General features: G+C 49.7%; 1 protein-coding gene across 1 annotated transcript in view; it reads left to right on the top strand.

The window, feature by feature from the left end:
- Positions 1 to 23,366, top strand: part of LOC115147140 (neural proliferation differentiation and control protein 1-like) — a 59,563-nt gene extending 36,197 nt beyond the window's left edge. Inside the window, exons 3-9 of the mRNA XM_029689175.2 lie at positions 13,560 to 13,652; positions 17,099 to 17,302; positions 17,515 to 17,581; positions 18,620 to 18,704; positions 22,712 to 22,791; positions 23,010 to 23,109; positions 23,249 to 23,366. Of these exons, the coding sequence (XP_029545035.1) occupies positions 13,560 to 13,652; positions 17,099 to 17,302; positions 17,515 to 17,581; positions 18,620 to 18,704; positions 22,712 to 22,791; positions 23,010 to 23,109; positions 23,249 to 23,320 (701 nt within the window). The 3' untranslated portion in view covers positions 23,321 to 23,366. The remainder of the gene's footprint in view (positions 1 to 13,559; positions 13,653 to 17,098; positions 17,303 to 17,514; positions 17,582 to 18,619; positions 18,705 to 22,711; positions 22,792 to 23,009; positions 23,110 to 23,248) is intronic.
- Positions 23,367 to 23,459: the final 93 nt, after the last annotated feature.

The following is a 23,459-nucleotide window of genomic DNA, read 5'->3' as shown; positions in this document are numbered from 1 at the left end:
CTCCCCTTCCCATCATCCCTCTCCCTCCTTCTCCCTTCCCATCATCCCTCTCCCTCCTCTCCCTTCCCATCATCCCTCTCCCTCCTTCTCCCTTCCCATCATCCCTCTCCCTCCTTCTCCCTCCCTTCCCATCATCCCTCTCCCTCCTTCTCCCTCCCTTCCCATCATCCCTCTCCCTCCTTCTCCCTTCCCATCATCCCTCTCCCTCCTTCTCCCTTCCCATCATCCCTCTCCCTCCTTCTCCCTTCCCATCATCCCTCTCCCTCCTTCTCCTTCCCATCATCCCTCTCTCTCCTTCTCCCTTCCCATCATCCCTCTCTCTCCTTCTCCCTTCCCATCATCCCTCCCCCTCCTTCTCCCTTTCCATCATCCCTCCCCCTCCTTCTCCTTCTCCCTTTCCATCATCCCTCCCCCTCCTTCTCCCTCCCTTCCCATCATCCCTCTCCCTCCTTCTCCCTTCCCATCATCCCTCTCCCTCCTTCTCCCTCCCTTCCCATCATCCCTCTCCCCCTTCTCCCTCCCTTCCCATCATCCCTCTTCCTCCTTCTCCCTCCCTTCCCATCATCCCTCTCCCTCCTTCTCCCTTCCCATCATCCCTCTCCCTCCTTCTCCCTCCCTTCCCATCATCCCTCCTTTTCCCTTCCCATCATCCCTCTCCCTCCCTTCCCATCATCCCTCTCCCTCCCTTCCCATCATCCCTCTCCCTCCCTTCCCATCATCCCTCTCCCTCCTTCTCCCTTCCCATCATCCCTCTCCCTTCCCATCATCCCTCCTTCTCCCTTCCCATCATACCTCTCCCTCCTTCTCCCTTCCCATCATCCCTCTCCCTCCTTCTCCCTTCCCATCATCCCTCTCCCTCCTTCTCCCTTCCCATCATCCCTCTCCCACCTCTCCCTTCCCATCATCCCTCTTCCTTCCCATCATCCCTCTCCCTCCTTCTCCCTTCCCATCATCCCTCTCCCTCCTTCTCCCTTCCCATCATCCCTCTCCCTCCTCTCCCTTCCATCATCCCTCTCCCTCCTTCTCCCTTCCCATCATCCCTCTCCCTCCTTCTCCCTTCCCATCATCCCTCTCCCTCCTTCTCCCTTCCCATCATCCCTCTCCCTCCTCTCCCTTCCCATCATCCCTCTCCCTCCTTCTCCCTTCCCATCATCTCTCTCCCTCCTTCTCCCTTCCCATCATCCCTCTCCCTCCCTTCCCATCATCCCTCTCCCTCCCTTCCCATCATCCCTCTCCCTCCCTTCCCATCATCCCTCTCCCTCCTTCTCCCTTCCCATCATCCCTCTCCCTCCTTCTCCCTTCCCATCATCCCACTCCCTCCTCTCCCTTCCCATCATCCCTCTCCCTTCCCATCATCCCTCTCCCTCCTTCTCCCTTCCCATCATACCTCTCCCTCCTTCTCCCTTCCCATCATCCCTCTCCCTCCTCTCCCTCCCATCATCCCTCTCCCTCCTTCTCCCTTCCCATCATCCCTCTCCCTCCTTCTCCCTTCCCATCATCCCTCTCCCTCCTCTCCCTTCCCATCATCCCTCTCCCTCCTTCTCCCTTCCCATCATCCCTCTCCCTCCTTCTCCCTCCCTTCCCATCATCCCTCTCCCTCCTTCTCCCTCCCTTCCCATCATCCCTCTCCCTCCTTCTCCCTTCCCATCATCCCTCTCCCTCCTTCTCCCTTCCCATCATCCCTCTCCCTCCTTCTCCCTTCCCATCATCCCTCTCCCTCCTTCTCCCTTCCCATCATCCCTCTCCCTCCTTCTCCTTCCCATCATCCCTCTCTCTCCTTCTCCCTTCCCATCATCCCTCCCCCTCCTTCTCCCTTCCCATCATCCCTCCCCCTCCTTCTCCTTCTCCCTTTCCATCATCGCTCCCCCTCCTTCTCCCTCCCTTCCCATCATCCCTCTCCCTCCTTCTCCCTTCCCATCATCCCTCTCCCTCCTTCTCCCTCCCTTCCCATCATCCCTCTCCCCCTTCTCCCTCCCTTCCCATCATCCCTCTTCCTCCTTCTCCCTCCCTTCCCATCATCCCTCTCCCTCCTTCTCCCTTCCCATCATCCCTCTCCCTCCTTCTCCCTCCCTTCCCATCATCCCTCCTTTTCCCTTCCCATCATCCCTCTCCCTCCTTCCCATCATCCCTCACCCGCCTCTCCCTCCCTTCCCATCATCCCTCTCCCTCCCTTCCCATCATCCCTCTCCCTCCTTCTCCCTTCCCATCATCCCTCTCCCTTCCCATCATCCCTCCTTCTCCCTTCCCATCATCCCTCTCCCTCCTTCTCCCTTCCCATCATCCCTCTCCCTCCTTCTCCCTTCCCATCATCCCTCTCCCTCCTTCGCCCTTCCCATCATCCCTCTCTCTCCTTCTCCCTTCCCATCATCCCTCTCTCTCCTTCTCCCTTCCCATCATCCCTCTCTCTCCTTCTCCCTTCCCATCATCCCTCCCCCTCCTTCTCCTTCTCCCTTCCCATCATCCCTCCCCTCCTTCTCCCTCCCTTCCCATCTTCCCTCTCCCTCCTTCTCCCTTCCCATCATCCCTCTCCCTCCTTCTCCATCCCTTCCCATCATCCCTCTCCCCCTTCTCCCTCCCTTCCCATCATCCCTCTTCCTCCTTCTCCCTTCCTTCCCATCATCCCTCTCCCTCCTTCTCCCTTCCCATCATCCCTCTCCCTCCTTCTCCCTCCCTTCCCATCATCCCTCCTTTTCCCTTCCCATCATCCCTCTCCCTCCCTTCCCATCATCCCTCACCCGCCTCTCCCTCCCTTCCCATCATCCCTCTCCCTCCCTTCCCATCATCCCTCTCCCTCCTTCTCCTTCCCATCATCCCTCTCCCTTCCCATCATCCCTCCTTCTCCCTTCCCATCATACCTCTCCCTCCTTCTCCCTTCCCATCATCCCTCTCCCTCCTTCTCCCTTCCCATCATCCCTCTCCCTCCTTCTCCCTTCCCATCATCCCTCTCCCTCCTTCTCCCTTCCCATCATCCCTCTCCCTCCTTCTCCCTTCCCATCATCCCTCTCCCGCCTTCTCCCTTCCCATCATCCCTCTCCCTCCTTCTCCCTCCCTTCCCATCATCCCTCTCCCTCCCTTCCCATCATCCCTCTCCCTCCTTCTCCCTTCCCATCATCCCTCTCCCTCCTCTCCCTTCCCATCATCCCTCTCCCTCCTTCTCCCTTCCCATCATCCCTCTCCCTCCTTCTCCCTTCCCATCATCCCTCTCCCTCCTTCTCCCTTCCCATCATCCCTCTCTCTCCTTCTCCCTTCCCATCATCCCTCCCCCTCCTTCTCCCTCCCTTCCCATCATTCCTCTCCCTCCTTCTCCCTTCCCATCATCCCTCTCCCTCCTTCTCCCTCCCTTCCCATCATCCCTCTCCCTCCCTTCCCATCATCCCTCTCCCTCCCTTCCCATCATCCCTCTCCCTCCTCTCCCTCCCTTCCCATCATCCCTCTCCCTCCCTTCCCATCATCCCTCTCCCTCCCTTCCCATCATCCCTCTCCCTCCTTCCCATCATCCCTCTCCCTCCTCTCCCTTCCCATCATCCCTCTCCCTCCTTCTCCCTTCCCATCATCCCTCTCCCTCCTTCTCCCTTCCCATCATCCCTCTCCCTCCGTCTCCCTTCCCATCATCCCTCTCCCTCCGTCTCCCTTCCCATCATCCCTCTCCCTCCTCTCCCTTCCCATCATCCCTCTCCCTCCTTCTCCCTTCCCATCATCCCTCTCCCTCCTCTCCCATCATCCCTCTCCCTCCTTCTCCCTTCCCATCATCCCTCTCCCTCCTTCTCCCTTCCCATCATCCCTCTCCCTCCGTCTCCTTCCCATCATCCCTCTCCCTCCTCTCCCTTCCCATCATCCCTCTCCCTCCTTCTCCCTTCCCATCATCCCTCTCCCTCCTCTCCCATCATCCCTCTCCCTCCTTCTCCCTTCCCATCATCCCTCTCCCTCCTTCTCCCTTCCCATCATCCCTCTCCCTCCGTCTCCCTTCCCATCATCCCTCTCCCTCCTCTCCCTTCCCATCATCCCTCTCCCTTCCCATCATCCCTCTCCCTCCTTCTCCCTTCCCATCATCCCTCTCCCTTCCCATCATCCCTCTCCCTCCTCCCTTCCCATCATCCCTCCCTCTCCTTCTCCCTATCGATCTCTCTCTTCCTCTCTCCCTCCTTCTCCCTATCGATCTCTCTTCCTCTCTCCCTCCTTCTCCTTTCCCATCATCCCTCTCCCTCCTTCTCCCTTCCCATCATCCCTCTCCCTCCTTCTCCCTTCCCATCATCCCTCTTCCTCCTTCTCCTTCCCATCATCCCTCTCCCTCCTCTCCCTTCCCATCATCCCTCTCCCTCCTCTCCCATCATCCCTCTCCCTCCTTCTCCTTCCCATCATCCCTCTCCCTCCTTCTCCTTCCCATCATCCCTCTCCCTCCTTCTCCTTCCCATCATCCCTCTCCCTCCTCTCCCTTCCCATCATCCCTCTCCCTCCTCTCCTTCCCATCATCCCTCTCCCTCCTTCTCCCTTCCCATCATCCCTCTCCCTCCTTCTCCCTTCCCATCATCCCTCTCCCTCCTTCTCCCTTCCCATCATCCCTCTCCCTCCTTCTCCCTTCCCATCATCCCTATCCCTCCTTCTCCCTTCCCATCATCCCTATCCCTCCTTCTCCCTTCCCATCATCCCTCCTTCTCCCTTCCCATCATCCCTCCTCTCCCTTCCCATCATCCCTCCTCTCCCTTCCCATCATCCCTCTCCCTCCTTCTCCTTCCCATCATCCCTCTCCTTCCCATCATCCCTCTCCCTCCCCATCATCCCTCTCCCTTCCCATCATCCCTCTCCCTCCTTCTCCCTTCCCATCATCCCTCTCCCTCCGTCTCCCTTCCCATCATCCCTCTCCTTCCTTCTCCCTTCCCATCATCCCTCTCCCTCCTTCTCCCTTCCCATCATCCCTCTCCCTCCTCTCCCTTCCCATCATCCCTCTCCCTTCCCATCATCCCTCTCCCTCCTTCTCCCTTCCCATCATCCCTCTCCCTCCTTCTCCCTTTCCATCATCCCTCTCCCTCCTTCTCCCTATCGATCTCTCTTCCTCTCGCCCTCGATCTCTCTCTCTCTCTCTTCTGCATCGATCTGTCCTTATTTCTCCCTCTCTCTGTGTGCTATAGTCTAATCCTGTGTTACTCTAATCCCCCTCCCCTCTGCTGTCCACACCCAGCTAACAATAAACATTCCCACAACTTTAGATAATGTTCCCTTAAGTCTCATTATGTCATTAACGTTTTCGCGGGAATGTTCCTGTGATGTGCAAGGAATGCTTCCAAGAGACCATTCCCTTAATGTCAAATAGAACTTACACAGAACATGGCTGGCATGTTCTCAGAACAGAAGATATTCATGTTCTAGACACATTTTATGTGAACGTAGCAGGAACATTTCTGTGTGTCCGTTGTCAGGACGTTGCCTGATGTTCCCCCATTTTGTTGCACATCACTGTTTCCCGAGCCAATCCAAGGCCCTGATTGGTGAACCACTTATCCATTCATAGCTCTTTGTCTGTTGGCAAGGTTAAGGACATGTAGTGAGTGTACTTTTATTAACAGAGATGAGATTGACCTCAAAGTGCGTTCACCCTATTACACCTATCAAGTTGTTTCAGATCTATACAAGTGCCTAGGGACGAGGGGTTTGGGTTTATTCTGGACAGGGCCTAACTATACTGGTCCAATCTAGAGATGTTCCTTATTGGGAAAGTGGTTAGGGCGTACATCATTGGTGCTGGTGGCCTGGGTTCTAGACTCGATAGGGGAGTCCCCCTACTCTCACATTCTTAACAATATACAGTACCAGTCAAATGTTTGGACACACCTACTCATTCCAGGGTTTTTTAATAGTGAAGACATCAAAACTATGAAATAACACATGGAATCATGTAGTAACCAAAAAAGTGTTAAACAAATGTATATACATGTTCTATTTGAGATTCTTCAAGGTAGCCACCCTTTTGCCTTGATGACAGCTTTGTCCACTCTTGGTATTAGAGGAACATTGTGGGTAACATTACATAACGTTCTTTCTCCCTCATATTTTTAGCTGGGCAGACACATGACCACCGCCTTTAATCACCCAGTGTACTGCATGTCTGTCTCTCTCTCTCTCTCTCTCTCTCTCTCTCTCTCTCTGTCTGTCTGTCTGTCTGTCTGTCTGTCTGTCTGTCTGTCTGTCTGTCTGTCTCTCTGTCTGTCTCTCTCTCTGTCTGTCTCTCTCTCTCTCTCTCTCTCTCTCATATTTTTAGCTGGGCAGACACATGACCACCGCCTTTAATCACCCAGTGTACTGCATGTCTTTCTCTCTCTGTCTGTCTGTCTCTCTCTCTGTCTGTCTGTCTGTCTGTCTGTCTCTCTCTTTCTCCCTCATATTTTTAGCTGGGCAGACACATGACCACCGCCTTTAATCACCCAGTGTACTGCATGTCTGTCTCTGTCTGTCTGTCTGTCTGTCTGTCTGTCTCTTTCTCGCTCTCTGTCTGTCTGCATGTCTGTCTCTCTTTCTCGCTCTGTCTGTCTGTCTGTCTGTCTCTTTCTCTGTCTGTCTGTCTCTTTCTCGCTCTCTTTCTCTGTCTGTCTGTCTGTCTGCATGTCTGTCTCTCTCTTTCTCGCTCTGTCTGTCTGTCTGTCTGCATGTCTGTCTCTCTCTTTCTCGCTCTCTTTCTCTGTCTCTGTCTGTCTGTCTGTCGGTCCGCAGGTTAGCCATCTGTCTGTCTGTCGGTCGGCAGGTTAGCTGTCTGTCGGTCGGCAGGTTAGCCGTCTGTCTGTCTGTCTGTCGGTCGGCAGGTTAGCCATCTGTCTGTCGGTCGGTCGGCAGGTTAGCCGTCTGTTGGTCGGTCGGCAGGTTAGCCGTCTGTTGGTCGGTCGGTCGGCAGGTTAGCCATCTGTCTGTCTGTCGGCAGGTTAGCCATCTGTCTGTCTGTCGGTCGGCAGGTTAGCCATCTGTCTGTCTGTCGGTCGGCAGGTTGGCCGTCTGTTGGTCGGTCGGTCGGCAGGTTAGCCGTCTGTTGGTCGGTCGGTCGGCAGGTTAGCCATCTGTCTGTCTGTCTGTCTGTCTGTCTGTCTGTCTGTCTGTCTGTCTGTCTGTCGGTCAGCAGGTTAGCCGTCTGTTGGTCGGTCGGTCAGCAGGTTAGCCATCTGTCTGTCTGTCGGAAGGTTAGCCATCTGTCTGTCGGTCGGTCGGCAGGTTGGCCGTCTGTTGGTCGGTCGGTCGGCAGGTTAGCTGTCTGTTGGTCGGTCGGTCGGTCGGCAGGTTAGCCGTCGGTCTGTCGGTCGGTCAGTCGGCAGGTTGGCCATCGGGTTGTGCTGTGGTATGGTGTGTTGTGAGTGCTACAGACCACCGAGCTAGATTAAGCCTCTTACATGAGCCTGAGAGGGTGAGGGTCGGCTAGGACAGACTGGCCCAGTAGGTGTAGGCAACCTACCTCAGTCACAGCGCCCATGTACAGGATTAGGTGTACTTCAATGGAGATTTACTCCAAATCCGAGAGATCAGAAATCAGTTCAAATCGCCATTCAAAGCCTTCGCTTTTATGCTCCTTCTACGTGCTAAACATATTTGTGCTTATTTTTTTAGCATATTCTTTTCTACCATGGGCCATATCTATTGAGGCAGGCTATTGTGGTTCTTCCAGTAAAGCCATGCGTGTTGTACACCGAGAGAGAAACACACCCAGACACAGTGGGACCAGAGAGGGGCTTATGTGGGACCTAGAGGAATGGAAACGGATACATTATTCAATGTGGCAGCCCGGATGTCTTAGACTATGCATGAGAGAGCAGCAGGGTGAGAACAGGAAGCAGAGGCACTCCACAGCAGCATGTAATACAGACACATTTACACAAACGCACACTCGCATACTTCAAGCATACTTCATCTTTTTTTTCTTTTTCACAAGCACACAGACACACTGAAACACAGATATGTGAGTGTTGGTGCCATGCTTTGTATGTTGGTCAAGTTGTCATGGGTAGGCACAATATGATGGCCTGAGGAGCAGAGTTGTCATGGGTAGGCACAATATGATGGCCTGAGGAGCAGAGTTGTCATGGGTAGGCACAATATGATGGCCTGAGGAGCAGAGTTGTCATGGGTAGGCACAATATGATGGCCTGAGGAGCAGAGTTGTCATGGGTAGGCACAATATGATGGCCTGAGGAGCAGAGTTGTCATGGGTAGGCACAATATGATGGCCTGAGGAGCAGAGTTGTCATGGGTAGGCACAATATGATGGCCTGAGGAGCAGAGTTGTCATGGGTAGGCACAATATGCATGCCATCAGAAAAGTAAGAGTAGGACTGTTTTTCAGTGGGCGCCATGATGGCCTGAGGAGCAGAGGTGAGAGAGTAGGTAAATTCCAGGAGCTAGGTGAGTATAGTGAGGTGGAACAGAAGTCTATGTGTGTGTAGGACAAGCCTGTGTTTGACATCAAGGCGTACACTCCCATAGGTAAACACTCCCTGCCTTGGAGCCTGGGCTTTGTCTGGTAACAACGCTGTGAGACATGTATACACACAGTATGTACTGATAGCAGAGCTGTACCCAGGGACTGTGTGTGTGTGTGTGTGTGTGTGTGTGTGTGTGTGTGTGTGTGTGTGTGTGTGTGTGCGTGTGCGTGCGTGTGCGTGACTATGTTTATTGACTGTGTCACTTCTTGTCCATGTAGGTGAATTCTACCTTGGTCATCAACAGTAAAACTGTGGTCAGACTGACCCCTGACCCCTCCATAGTCAGACCTAAGTCTGTGTTCTTAAATCCAGGATATTCACAGTTTGGTGTTCGGGTTGGAGGGATGAATAATTGTTTTATGCTGTGTTTTACACATATGTCAATGGGGCCGCGTAGCCACAGCAAGTGTGAACATGGAGAGAGAGAGATGTGTTGTTGAGGATGGAAGAGTAGGGATGATGACTAAGTGCCTCCGACCGGAACACACACCTGGGCCATGTGTGGTCAAGAGGAAGCCATGTGGTGTAGAGCATGTTCTTACCTAGTGCCTCCGACCGGAATACACACCTGGGCCGTGTGTGGTCAAAGAGGAAGCCATGTGGTGTAGAGCATGTTCTTACCTAGTGCCTCCGACCGGAATACACACCTGGGCCGTGTGTGGTCAAGAGGAAGCCATGTGGTGTAGAGCATGTTCTTACCTAGTGCCTCCGACCGGAATACACACCTGGGCCGTGTGTGGTCAAGAGGAAGCCATGTGGTGTAGAGCATGTTCTTACCTAGTGCCTCCGACCGGAATACACACCTGGGCCGTGTGTGGTCAAGAGGAAGCCATGTGGTGTAGAGCATGTTCTTACCTAGTGCCTCCGACCGGAATACACACCTGGGCCGTGTGTGGTCAAGAGGAAGCCATGTGGTGTAGAGCATGTTCTTACCTAGTGCCTCCGACCGGAATACACACCTGGGCCGTGTGTGGTCAAGAGGAAGCCATGTGGTGTAGAGCATGTTCTTACCTAGTGCCTCCGACCGGAATACACACCTGGGCCGTGTGTGGTCAAGAGGAAGCCATGTGGTGTAGAGCATGTTCTTACCTAGTGCCTCCGACCGGAATACACACCTGGGCCGTGTGTGGTCAAGAGGAAGCCATGTGGTGTAGAGCATGTTCTTACCTAGTGCCTCCGACCGGAATACACACCTGGGCCGTGTGTGGTCAAGAGGAAGCCATGTGGTGTAGAGCATGTTCTTACCTAGTGCCTCCGACCGGAATACACACCTGGGCCGTGTGTGGTCAAGAGGAAGCCATGTGGTGTAGAGCATGTTCTTACCTAGTGCCTCCGACCGGAATACACACCTGGGCCGTGTGTGGTCAAGAGGAAGCCATGTGGTGTAGAGCATGTTCTTACCTAGTGCCTCCAACTGGAATACACACCTGGGCCGTGTGTGGTCAAGAGGAAGCCATGTGGTGTAGAGCATGTTCTTACCTAGTGCCTCCGACCGGAATACACACCTGGGCCGTGTGTGGTCAAGAGGAAGCCATGTGGTGTAGAGCATGTTCTTACCTAGTGCCTCCGACCGGAATACACACCTGGGCCGTGTGTGGTCAAGAGGAAGCCATGTGGTGTAGAGCATGTTCTTACCTAGTGCCTCCGACCGGAATACACACCTGGGCCGTGTGTGGTCAAGAGGAAGCCATGTGGTGTAGAGCATGTTCTTACCTAGTGCCTCCGACCGGAATACACACCTGGGCCGTGTGTGGTCAAGAGGAAGCCATGTGGTGTAGAGCATGTTCTTACCTAGTGCCTCCGACCGGAATACACACCTGGGCCGTGTGTGGTCAAGAGGAAGCCATGTGGTGTAGAGCATGTTCTTACCTAGTGCCTCCGACCGGAATACACACCTGGGCCGTGTGTGGTCAAGAGGAAGCCATGTGGTGTAGAGCATGTTCTTACCTAGTGCAGGATATTGGAGGGCCTGTTGAAAATACTCACCGGTGCATTGTTCACTTTGCCACAAGAGGGCAGCAGTAGACCCCTCCCTCCGAGAAATATAAGTCAGTGAGATCAACTGTAATATTGGAAGTCATGCAGTAATGTAGTCATGCAGTAATGTAGTCATGCAGTAATATAAGAGCGTCTGCTAAATGACTAAAATGTAGATACTTTCATTCAGTGTTCCTTTAAAGACCTTTCCTTTCACTAACAAGAGCAGGGCAGCCCCCACTGGAAATACAAATGTCAGTATGTGTCTTCATGTTGTATTGGGAAATGATCGGTAACTGATTGTGTTGTCCTGGTGTAGCCAGCGAGAGGAAGGGGAGATTACAAATGTGCTGTAAACGTCTTGTAAGAGAACCTCACAGATGTAAGAGAACCTCACAGATGTAAGTGGAGTAAGAGAACCTCACAGATGTAAGAGAACCTCACAGATGTAAGACAACCTCACAGATGTAAGAGAACCTCACAGATGTAAGTGGAGTAAGAGAACCTCACAGATGTAAGTGGAGTAAGAGAACCTCACAGATGTAAGAGAACCTCACAGATGTAAGTGGAGTAAGAGAACCTCACAGATGTAAGTGGAGTAAGAGAACCTCACAGATGGGTCACTGTTTCCTTGTTTATTGTTTGTTTGCAGTAACTTACTGCCCCACTGGACACCTATTGGGGGGTTGTGGGTAATTATCAAGCTGTTGCCAAAACCTGCTCTCCGACACAAGGAGAGGTGTATGCTTAGTCAGTGTGTAAGGATCTACTGACACACACGTCCATTTCCTCGTTCCTGCTGTCTCTATGTACTAGACACACTTACTCAGACAAAAAATGTACAAATACCCGCGCCATTTTCTGTTGTTCCAAATCAAATTTTATTTGTCACATACACACGGTTAGCAGAGGTTAATGCGAGTGTAGCGAAATGCTTGTGCTTCTAGTTCCGACCATGCAGTAATAACCAACGAGTAATCTAACCTAAACAATTTCACAACAACTACCTTATACACACACAAGTGTAAAGGGATAAAGAATATGCACATAAAAATATATGAGTGATGGTACAGAACGGCATCGGCGAGATGCAGTAGGTGGTATAGAGTACAGTATATACATATGAGATGAGTAATGCAGGTTATGTAAACATTATATGAAGTGGCATTGTTTAAAGTCGCTAGTGATACATTTTTCCATCAATGTGTCACTAGCCACTTCATATAATGTTTTCATACCCTGCATTACTCATCTCATATGTATATACTGTACTCTATACCACCTACTGCATCTCGCCAACTTGATGTAATACACACAGATTCTACTTATGTCCCCTCTCAGTCCTGTACTCACACATCACACTATCTCAGTCCTGTACTCACACATCACACTATCTCAGTCCTGTACTCACACATCACACTATCTCAGGAAAGTTCTCATGTTGTCCTTTTTTGTCAGACTTTGCAGTTGGCTAACGAAGTAGGGTAGAAATAGTGCTCTTGCTGGCAAGTACACTGGCACACTTGGAGCACTCCACCACCTGCAGAGTACAGATGGCGTGACCCGCCCCCACTGACACCTGCTGTGGAGCACACTAAATGTCCAGGAATAGAGGGGGGGGGGGGTCAAAAAAGTAACAAAGCACGGAGTGAAAGTGCTGCCACGTCATATCACGCACATTACCACCGCCAGATGGCCGCCCTTCTGGAGAGGACAACACCGCCTTCATCATTAATGAGACAGAGCTTTCGCTAATACAAACCCAGTCCGACTGTACATTAAGCATGTTCACCACGGTGGCTCGGCGGTGTTATGGCTCATGCTGTTTCACTACAGCATTCCAGTATTGAATCTCAATCATATTTAGCTCGTCATGTATACAGTGTGGAATTCCCTGGTCTTTTGGAGTAACCTACTGCGTTTTGACTGTTACACTAGTGTATACACTAGGGAACACTATGGGGGAAATGTGTTTTCCATAGCTAGGGCTGACGGTGAGGACTTGTGAAGTGCAGAATCAACAACCTCCGCATAATCAAAACAGTTGCTTTCTGAGAAGGTGTTAAAGTTCACAGTTAGCCATTGTTATGTAAAAAAAAGAAGCTGAAAAGGACCAGTGGCCGGGCCATGGCTCCAAGTGAGAGCAGGTCTGCCGGAGCCATGGCCCAGTCAGCCACGGGTGCCGGCCTGCGTAGATGGAAACAGAAACGTCTGAGCACTGGGGTAAATCCTGAATGGAAATGCTCCACAATGGAGTGGCTGAGATTAGCCATTTCTCATCACCATTAGCACTCAGCTGAGTGAGATTTAGGGCCTCGTGTGTGTGTGTGTGTGTGTGTGTGTGTGTGTGTGTGTGTGTGTGTGTGTGTGTGTGTGTGTGTGTGTGTGAGAGAGAGAGCAGGGCCGAGTCAGGGGGCGGGGTGATCGCACTGTGTGTGTGTGTGTGAGAGAGAGAGAGCAGGGCCGAGTCAGGGGGCGGGGTGATCGCACAGTGTGTGTGTGAAAGAGAGAGAGATCAGGGCCGAGTCAGGGGGCGGGGGGTTCGGGGTGATCGCACAGTGTGTGTGTGTGTGTGTGAGAGAGAGAGAGAGAGCAGGGCCGAGTCAGGGGGGGGCGGGGTGATCGCACAAGCCCCCTGCCGGGCTCCATCCCCTGGCCACACACACACTACGTACCCTGGTAACCAGGGAGAACTGGGGCCCAGTTCTGGAATGTGGCCTACTGTCTGGCCAACAGAGCTGTTGGAACAACACCCTGGCTTTGTCTCCTTTTCACTGCATCCCAAACAAACACACACTGGCACACTCTCTGTCCATCATACACACACACACACACACACACACACACAAACAAACACACACTCTCACTCTCCCGTGGTTAGACTGTTGGGCCAGTAACCGAAAGGTCGCTGCTTGAAATACCTGAGCCAGCAAGGTGAAAAATCTGTAGATGTGCCCTTGAGCAAGGCACTTAACCCTAATTTGCTCCAGGGGTGCCATACTACTATGGCTACCCCTGTAAAACAACACATTTCACTGCACCTATCTGCATGTGACAATAAAACCTCTTCATATCCTGAACCAAGGTATTATGACTCACAGTTCTATCTTCCCCTGTCTTTCTCCTCAGGTAAAGTCACATCCTTCTCTGATCTAGATGAAGAGATTGACTTCCTTCACTCTGTCATTGCCAAACAGGAAGTGTCTGAGGTCAAACAATCAGGTGAGCCTTACATTCTCAAATCAAATCAAATTTTATTTGTCACATACACATGGTTAGCAGAGGTTAATGCGAGTGTAGCGAAATGCTTGTGTTTCTAGTTCCGACAATGCAGTAATAACCAACAAGTAATCTAGCTAACAATTCCAAAACTACTACCTTATAGACACAACTGTAAGGGGATAAAGAATATGTACATAAAGATATATGAGTGAGTGATGGTACAGAGCGGCATAGGCAAGATACAGTAGATGGTATTGAGTGCAGTATATACATATGAGATGAGTATGTAAACAAAGTGGCATAGTTATAGTGGCTAGTGATACATGTATTACATAAAGATGCAGTCGATGATATAGAGTACAGTATATACGTATACATATGAGATGAATAATGTAGGGTATGTAAACATTATATTAGGTAGGCATTGTTTAATGTGGCTAGTGATATATTTTACATCATTGATACATCAGTGTGTCAGTGTGTTGGCAGCAGCCACTCAATGTTAGTGGTGGCTGTTTAACAGTCTGATGGCCTTGAGATAGAAGCTGTTTTTCAGTCTCTCGGTTCCAGCTTCGATGCACCTGTACTGACCTCGCCTTCCGGACGAAAGCGGGATGAACAGGCAGTGGCTCGGGTGGTTGTTATCCTTGATGATCTTTATGGCCTTCCTGTGACATCGGGTGGTGTAGGTGTCCTGGAGGGCAGGTAGTTTGCCCCCGGTGATGCGTTGTGCAGACCTCACTACCCTCTGGAAAGCCTTACGGTTGTGGGCGGAGCAGTTGCCGTACCAGGCGGTGATACAGCCCGACAGGATGCTCTCGATTGTGCAGCTGTAGAAGTTTGTGAGTGCTTTTGGTGACAAGCCGAATTCCTTCAGCCTCCTGAGGTTGAAGAGGCGCTGCTGCGCCATCTTCACGATGCTGTCTGTGTCGGTGGACCAATTCAGTTTGTCTGTGATGTGTACGCCGAGGAACTTAAAACTTACTACCCTCTCCACTACTGTTCCATCAATGTGGATAGGGGGGTGTTCCCTCTGCTGTTTCCTGAAGTCCACAATCATCTCCTTAGTTTTGTTGACGTTGAGTGTGAGGTTATTTTCCTGACACCACACTCCGAGGGCCCTCACCTCCTCCCTGTAGGCCGTCTCGTCGTTGTTGGTAATCAAGCCTACCACTGTTGTGCCATCCGCAAACTAGATGATTGAGTTGGAGGCGTGCGTGGCCACGCAGTCGTGGGTGAACAGGGAGTACAGGAGAGGGCTCAGAACGCACCCTTGTGGGGCTCCAGTGTTGAGGATCAGCGGGGTGGAAATGTTGTTGCCTACCCTCACCACCTGGGGGCGGCCCGTCAGGAAGTCCAGTACCCAGTTGCACAGGGCGGGGTCGAGACCCAGGGTCTCGAGCTTGATGACGAGCTTGGAGGGCACTATGGTGTTAAATGCCGAGCTGTAGTCGATGAACAGCATTCTCACATAGGTATTCCTCTTGTCCAGATGGGTTAGGGCAGTGTGCAGTGTGGTTGAGATTGCATCGTCTGTGGACCTATTTGGGCGGTAAGCAAATTGGAGTGGGTCTAGGGTGTCAGGTAGGGTGGAGGTGATATGGTCCTTGACTAGTCTCTCAAAGCACTTCATGATGACGGAAGTGAGTGCTACGGGGCGGTAGTCGTTTAGCTCAGTTACCTTAGCTTTCTTGGGAACAGGAACAATGGTGGCCCTCTTGAAGCATGTGGGAACAACAGACTGGGATAGGGATTGATTGAATATGTCCGTAAACACACCAGCCAGCTGGTCTGCGCATGCTCTGAGGGCGCGGCTGGGGATGCCGTCTGGGCCTGCAGCCTTGCGAGGGTTGACACGTTTAAATGTTTTCCTCACGTCGGCTGCAGTGAAGGAGAGTCCACATGTTTTAGTTGCGGGCAGTGTCAGTGGCACTGTATTGTCCTCAAAGCGGGCAAAAAATGTATTTAGTCTGCCTGGGAGCAAGACATCCTGGTCCGTGACGGTGCTGGTTTTCTTTTTGTAATCCGTGATTGACTGTAGACCCTGCCACATACCTCTTGTGTCTGAGCCGTTGAATTGAGATTCTACTTTGTCTCTATACTGACGCTGAGCTTGTTTGATTGCCTTGCGGAGGGAATAGTTACACTGTTTGTATTCGGTCATGTTTCCAGTCACCTTGCCCTGATTAAAAGCAGTGGTTCGCGCTTTCAGTTTCACGTGAATGCTGCCATCAATCCACGGTTTCTGGTTTGGGAATGTTTTAATCGTTGCTATGGGAACGACATCTTCAACGCACGTTCTAATGAACTCGCACACCGAATCAGCGTATTCGTCAATGTTGTCGTCTGACGCAATACGGAACATATCCCAGTCCACGTGATGGAAGCAGTCTTGGAGTTTGGAATCAGATTGGTCGGACCAGCGTTGTGAACAGACCTCAGCGCGGGAGTTTCTTGTTTTAGTTTCTGTCTGTAGGCAGTGATCAACAAAATGGAGTCGTGGTCAGCTTTTCCGAAAGGAGGGCGGGGCAGGGCCTTATATGCCTCACGGAAGTTAGAATAGCAGTGATCCAAGGTTTTTCCAGCCCTGGTTGCGCAATCGATATGCTGGTAAAATTTAGGGAGTCTTGTTTTCAGATTAGCCTTGTTAAAATCCCCAGCTACAATGAATGCAGCCTCCGGATAAATGGTTTCCAGTTTGCAAAGAGTCAAATAAAGTTCGTTCAGAGCCATCGATGTGTCTGCTTGGGGGGGAATATATACGGTGGTGATTATAATCGAAGAGAATTCTCTTGGAAGATAATGCGGCGACATTTGTGAGGATTTGATTGTGAGGAATTCTATTGTGAGGATCCATTCCGTTGTCCTGGGTTAAAGGCAGAACACAGGATCCGCTTCGCGAAAGTCATATTCTTCTTGGTCGTACTGATGGTGAGTTGACGCTGCTCTTATGTTCAGTAGTTCTTCTCGACTGTATGTAATGAAACCTAAAGATGACCTGGGGTACCAATGTAAGAAATAAATAAAAAACTGCATAGTTTCCTAGGAACGCGAAGCGAGGCGGCCATCTCTGTCGGCGCCGGAGGTTTTGTATCCCAGTCCACGTGATGGAAGCAGTCTTGGAGTGTGGAATCAGATTGGTCGGACCAGCGTTGAACAGACCTCAGCGCGGGAGTTTCTTGTTTTAGTTCTGTATGCATTTCTATGCATTTTGTATGCATTTCTATACATTTTGTATGCATTTCTATGCATTTTGTATGCATTTCTATGCATTTTTTTTCTTTCAGAGGTTTCAGTCACTTTTCTATAGATGCGTGTCGCTACATCCAAAACATTATCTACACCACAACAATATTAATGTCTCTTTCACTCTCTCTCTCGCGCTTAATCCTTTAATCTCTCTCTCTCTCTCTTAATCTTTCAATCTCTCTCTCTTTCTCTCCCAGACACCCGCTCCAAGGCAGCTAGGACTCAGACAGAGGCTCCCAGAATGAGAGGGCAGGTCCAACCCTCGGCGGGGCAGCCCAACACCACCCAGCCCTCCACCCAGGCCCCCCAGCCTGCCACCGGGGCTCTGGGGAGGGTTGGAGCGGTAGGACCTGATGGCCTCATAGCCGTCCCATACACCTCCAAGGACAGTCTCCTCGTCAGTAAGTGGCTTCATGAGTTGAAAGTAGAGACACGTTTACGATGTAGGAGCAGCACGGAGCACCCAGGCCAGCCCTACTAAACTGAGTATGATGCAAATATACAGAACTATTTATAAACGATTGATAGTGATTCAATTTCACACACCATTTCTCATCCTTTGTGTAACTTGTGTTCACTCTATCCTCTTCTCTGTTTGTGTCCACCTCTGCAGTTATGATCTCTGTGTGTGTCGTCTTTGGCGCCGCGGGCCTGATCTTGGCTTCAGTTTTCTGGGTCAGGTAAGACATCAGACAATAACATTCTAGTTACAGATTCACTACAATATATATGATTATGGTGCTACTCCATTTTGACAACTAAGATGTGCTAGACGCCATTGTTTTACTGGCAAGTGTTGTTGTTGGAGCATGTTAGATTTCCCTTTCAGAACATTTTATGAAGGGCTCCCGAGTGGCGCTGCGGTCTAAGGCACTGCATCACAGGCGTCACTACAGATCCTGGTTCGATCCTGGGCTGTATCACAACCAGCCGTGATTGGGAGTCCTATAAGACAGTGCACAATTGGCCCAGCGTCGTCCGGGTTAGGGGAGGGTTTGGCCGGGTTAGGGGAGGGTTTGGCCGGGTTAGGGGAGGGTTTGGCCGGGTTAGGCCTTCATTGTAAAATAAGAATTTGTTCTTTTAACTGACTTTTCTAGTTAAATAAAGGATCAAATGAATTGAAGCACTGCACTGTTAGGTTGCATGCCGAGCGGATCCCACAGCCCTATGGTGTACTCAATTTGACCAGGATCCATAAAGCTATATGGGGGTTATGGTGCCATTGGGAGGTATGAAGGATGAATTGAAGCACTGCACTGTTAGGTTGCATGCCGAGCGGATCCCACAGACCAGGATCCATAAAGCTATATGGGGATTATGGTGCCATTGGGAGGTATGAAGGATGAATTGAAGCACTGCACTGTTAGGTTGCATGCCGAGCGGATCCCACAGCCCTATGGTGTACTCAATTTGACCAGGATCCATAAAGCTTTGCTCAAAAGTATTGTTCTATATGGGGGTTATGGTGCCATTGGGAGGTATGAAGGATGAATTGAAGCAGACCACTGTTCGTTTGCATCCCAAATGGCAACCTATTCCCTATGGTGCACTGCATTTGACCAGGGCCCAGAAGGTGAAATAAGTGCATTATATAGGGAATAGGTTGCCATTGGGACAAATCCTTAGTCCATAATGCAGTTGCTTTGGGATATTTTGCATACTGTTCTTTCTCCAGTCTCTCCATTTCTAATGTCCCAGAATAATGCTGCCTCCTACAGGCTGCAGAAGGAATCCCGTCTGGCCCAGAAGGTAGATTACCCTGCATTTGGAAGCCATGGGAATGGAACAGCCAACAGGCCTTCAGTAAGTACATTGTCCTTATGGGGAGCCACACATCCAAAATACTAATATAGTTACCATGGCTTGCATGAGATTTGTGCCACAAATGCTAAAAAGTTATCATTTGGAAACAGTGCCAGGGAAACTAAACCAAAGCATGGATTTGTCTCATATTTGTCCATAGACTACTTGCAGGGTTCAGATGGACTTAGATAGTAGTGAGCGCATACATTGTCGTACTTTTCTGTTTGTACTGGTCCCCCTCGAGAATTGAACCCAGAGACTTGGCATTGCATGCTCTACCAACTGAACCGCATGGGCCACATCCTGTCTTAGTCACAATGACAGAAGAAGAAAGAAATCTCACTAAAATAGCCTCGTCTCTTACACACACATACAGTATATATTTACACTGTGCATTCAGAATGTTTTCAGACCCCTTCCCTTTTGTATTCAACATTTAAAACAGATACCTTATTGACCCTTTGCTATGAGACTCGAAATTCAGCTCAGGTGCATCCTGTTTCCATTGATCATCCTTGATGTTTCTACAACTTGATTGGAGTCCACCTGTGGTAAATTCAATTGATTGGACATGATTTGGAAAGGCACACACCTGTCTATATAAGGTCCCACAGTTCACAGTGCATGTCAGAGCAAAAACCAAGCCATGAGGTCGAAGGAATTGTCCGTAGAGCTCCGAGACAGGATTGTGTCACGGCACAGATCTGGGGAAAACATTCTGCAGCATTGAAGGTCCCCAAGAACACAGTGGAACCACCAAGATTCTTCCTAGAGCTGGCCGACTGGCCAAACTGAGCAATTCTGGGAGAAGGGCCTTTGTCAGGGAGGTGACCAAGAACCTGATGGTCACTCTGACAGAGTTCCTCTGTGGAGATGGGAGAACCTTCCAGAAGGACAACCATATCTGCATCACTCCACCAATCAGGCTTTAATGGTGGTGGCTGACGGAAGCCAGTCCTCAGTAAAAGGCACATGACAGTCCACTTGGCGTTTGCCAAAAGGCACCTAAAAGACTGTTAGACCATGAGAAACAAGATTCTCTGGTCTGATGAAACCAAGATTCAACTTTTTGGCCTGAATTCCAAGCGTCACTTCTGGAGGAAACCTGGCACCACCCCTATGGTGAAGCATGGTGGTGGCAGCATCATGCTGTGCAGATGTTTTTCAGTGGCAGGGACTGGGAGACTAGTCAGGATAGAGGGAAAGATGAACGGAGGAAAGTACAGAGAGATCCTTGATGAAAACCTGCTCCAGAGCGCTCTGGACCTAAGACTGAGGCGAAGGTTCACCTTCCAACAGGACAGCAACCCTAAGCACACAGCCAAGACAACGCAGGAGTGGCTTTCGGGACAAGTCTCTGAATGTCCTTGAGTGGCCCAGCCAGAGCCCGGACTTGAACCCTATCGAACATCTCTAGAGAGACCCGAAAATAGCTGTGCAGCAACGCTCCCCATCCAACCTGACAGAGCTACAGAGGATCTGCAGAGAAAAATGGGAGAAACTCCCCAAATACAGATGTGCCAAGCTTGTAGCGTCATACCCAAGAAGACTTGAGGCTGTAATTGCTGACAAGGGTGCTTCAACAAAGTACTGATTAAAGGGTCTGAATACTTATGTAAATGTAATATTTACATTTGTTTTATTTTATACATTTGCTAACATTTCTAAAAACGTGTTTTTACTTTGCATTATGGGTATTGTGTGTAGATTGAGGGGGGGGGGACAATTGAATCAATTTTGAATAAGGCTGTAACGTAACAAAATGTGGAAAAAGTGAAGGGGTCTGAATACTTTCTGAATGCGCTGTATACAAATAAAAACAAACCTGTATACAGTACCAGTCAAAAGTTTGGATCATTCCAGGGTTTTTCTTTGTTTGGACTATTTTCTACAATAGAATAGTAGTGAAGACTTCAAAACTATTAAATAACACATATATGGGGAAAGTATTGTTCTATATGGGGGATATATTTTTTTATTTTACCTTTATTTAACTAGGCAAGTCAGTTAAGAACAAATTCTTATTTTCAATGTGCTATGGGAAAACTGGCTCTCATGAGAACTGAAGACCCAGAGTCAAAGCTGCTGCAGAGGATAAGTCCATTAGAGTTACAAGCCTCAGAAATTAACTGCACCTCAGATTGCAGCCCAGAAAAGTGCTTCACGGAGTTCAAGTAACAGACATCAACATCAACTGTTCAGGGGAGACTGCGTGAATCAGGCTTTCATGGTCGAATTGCTGCAAAGAACCACTACTAAAGGACACCAATAAGAAGAAGAGACTTGCTTGGGCCAAGAAACTAGACTGGTAGAAATCTGTCCTTTGCTCTGATGAGAAAACCACCGTATCTTTGTGAGACGCAGAGTAGGTAAACGGATCATCTCTGCATGTGTGGTTCCCACCGTGAAGCATGGAGGAGGAGGTGTGATGTCTCTGTGAGACACAGAGTAGGTAAACGGATGATCTCTGCATGTGTGGTTCCCACCGTGAAGCATGGAGGAGGAGGTGTGATGTCTCTGTGAGACACAGAGTAGGTAAACGGATCATCTCTGCATGTGTGGTTCCCACCGTGAAGCATGGAGGAGGAGGTGTGATGTCTCTGTGAGACACAGAGTAGGTAAACGGATCATCTCTGCATGTGTGGTTCCCACCGTGAAGCATGGAGGAGGAGGTGTGATGTCTCTGTGAGACACAGAGTAGGTAAACGGATCATCTCTGCATGTGTGGTTCCCACCGTGAAGCATGGAGGAGGAGGTGTGATGTCTCTGTGAGACACAGAGTAGGTAAACGGATAATCTCTGCATGTGTGGTTCCCACTGTGAAGCATGGAGGAGGAGGTGTGGGGGTGCATTGCTGGTGACACTGTCTGTGATTTATTTAGAATTCAAGAGACACTTAACCAGCATGGCTACCACAGCATTCTACAGCGATACGCCATCCCATCTGGTTTGTACTTAGTGGGACTATCATTTATTTTTCAACAGGACAATGACCCAAAACACACCTCCAGGCTGTGCAAGGGCTATTTGACCAAGAAGGAGAGTGATGGAGTGTTGCATCAGATTACCTGGCCTCTACAATCACCTGACCTCAACCCAATTGAGATGGTTTGGGAGGAGTTAGACCGCAAAGTGAAGGAAAAGCAGCCAACAAGTGTTCAGCATATGTGGGACGACTGTTGGAAAATCATTCCAGGTGAAGCTGGTTGAGAGAATGCCAAGAGTGGGCAAAGCTTTCATCAAGGCAAAGGGTGGCTCCTTTGAAGATTCTCAAATATGAAATACATTTTGATTTGTTTAACACTTTTTTGGTTCCATATGTGTTATTTCATAGTTTTGATGTCTTCACTATTATTCTACAATGTTGAAAATAGTCTAAATAAAGAAAAACCCTTGAATGAGTAGATGTGTCCAAACGTTTGACTGGTACTGTATATGCGTCAGCCTACTAATTATAAAATTGTATAATAGGCCTTTGTTTTAATTACCTTTGTAGGACACATATCCCGCACCTGCATTCCATGGTTTGAAGGAGGTCCAAAATTCCAGTCCATATAATACAATACAATTACAGTAATAGGCTACAGTACTGAAAAAGATTAGGCTACTGGAGCTTGTTTAATGTATTCATCCAAGAGAGTATAGCTACTACTTTGGGCTTTTATGGTTTTCTGTCGTGCGTAATGTGCGGTAGCCTATATATCATAGGCTATGTATTGGATAATGGCACAATCATTTGGGCTTTTTGGGCTTGGGATCATAAAATGTCTTTTAAAGTAGGGCTCATCAGGCTTGAACTTTCATGCGATCAAAGCTCTAATCAAATCCAGACATATGTACACTATATGCTTTACAGTATATGCTTGAGAATGACACTTCCAGTTTCGGCGTGAAATGCCGGGTTACCCGGGAAAAAAAGTGATTCATTCTTGGAATGGAACATTTGTAAAATACTGGGGACATTTTGACCCCTTTTTTTTCTTGTGCCTCTTCTCTTCCCTTTTCAGTCGGGGGATAAGAAGTTGGCCCAGAGTGCCCAGATGTACCACTACCAGCATCAGAAACAGCAGATGCTCTCCATGGAAAAGTGAGCTCTAGTCCTCCTCCTGTCCCTTTCGGTCTCTCTCTTTCTCTCTCTCTCTCTTTGTCTCTCTCTCTCGTTCTCTCTCTCTCTTTCTCTTTCTTTCTTTCCTTGTCTCTATCTCCTTCTCTCAATTTCTCTCTCTCTCGACATCTCCCACAATTCAGTTCCATTCAAATATGAATAAACACACATTCATCTTGGTGCGTTTTGTTGTTTCTCAGTCATAAATCGGAACCGAAGGTCGCTGACTCAGAAGTCACGTCAGATGAGGAGGAAGTGGACGGAGACTTCACTGTATACGAGTGCCCTGGACTGGCACCGGTGGGTCTGCTCCAACATACCACACACACACACACACACAACATATGCACACAAATTCTTGTTTAATACACACTATTCACAATGATGATGACTTTGTTTGTGTTAGGCTTTTAACAGCAACGTTTTTGTTTCATTGCAGACTGGAGAGATGGAAGTGAAGAATCCTTTGTTCAACGACTCTACCCTACACTACCAGGGGAATCCCATGTGAAACCCATAGATGTTCATGCCTGCACACACACACACCATTTCTTGTACTCTGGAAAAATAGCACGTGAACTCTCCGATCTTAGAACTGGATGGGCTTATATAAGAGGAAATGAAGAGGCAGGAGGATGACAGATGCATGA

This window comes from Oncorhynchus nerka, linkage group LG19, assembly GCF_034236695.1.
Source record: "Oncorhynchus nerka isolate Pitt River linkage group LG19, Oner_Uvic_2.0, whole genome shotgun sequence".
Classification (NCBI taxonomy): Eukaryota; Metazoa; Chordata; class Actinopteri; order Salmoniformes; family Salmonidae; genus Oncorhynchus; species Oncorhynchus nerka.
This window is presented reverse-complemented; position numbering and strand designations above follow the sequence as displayed.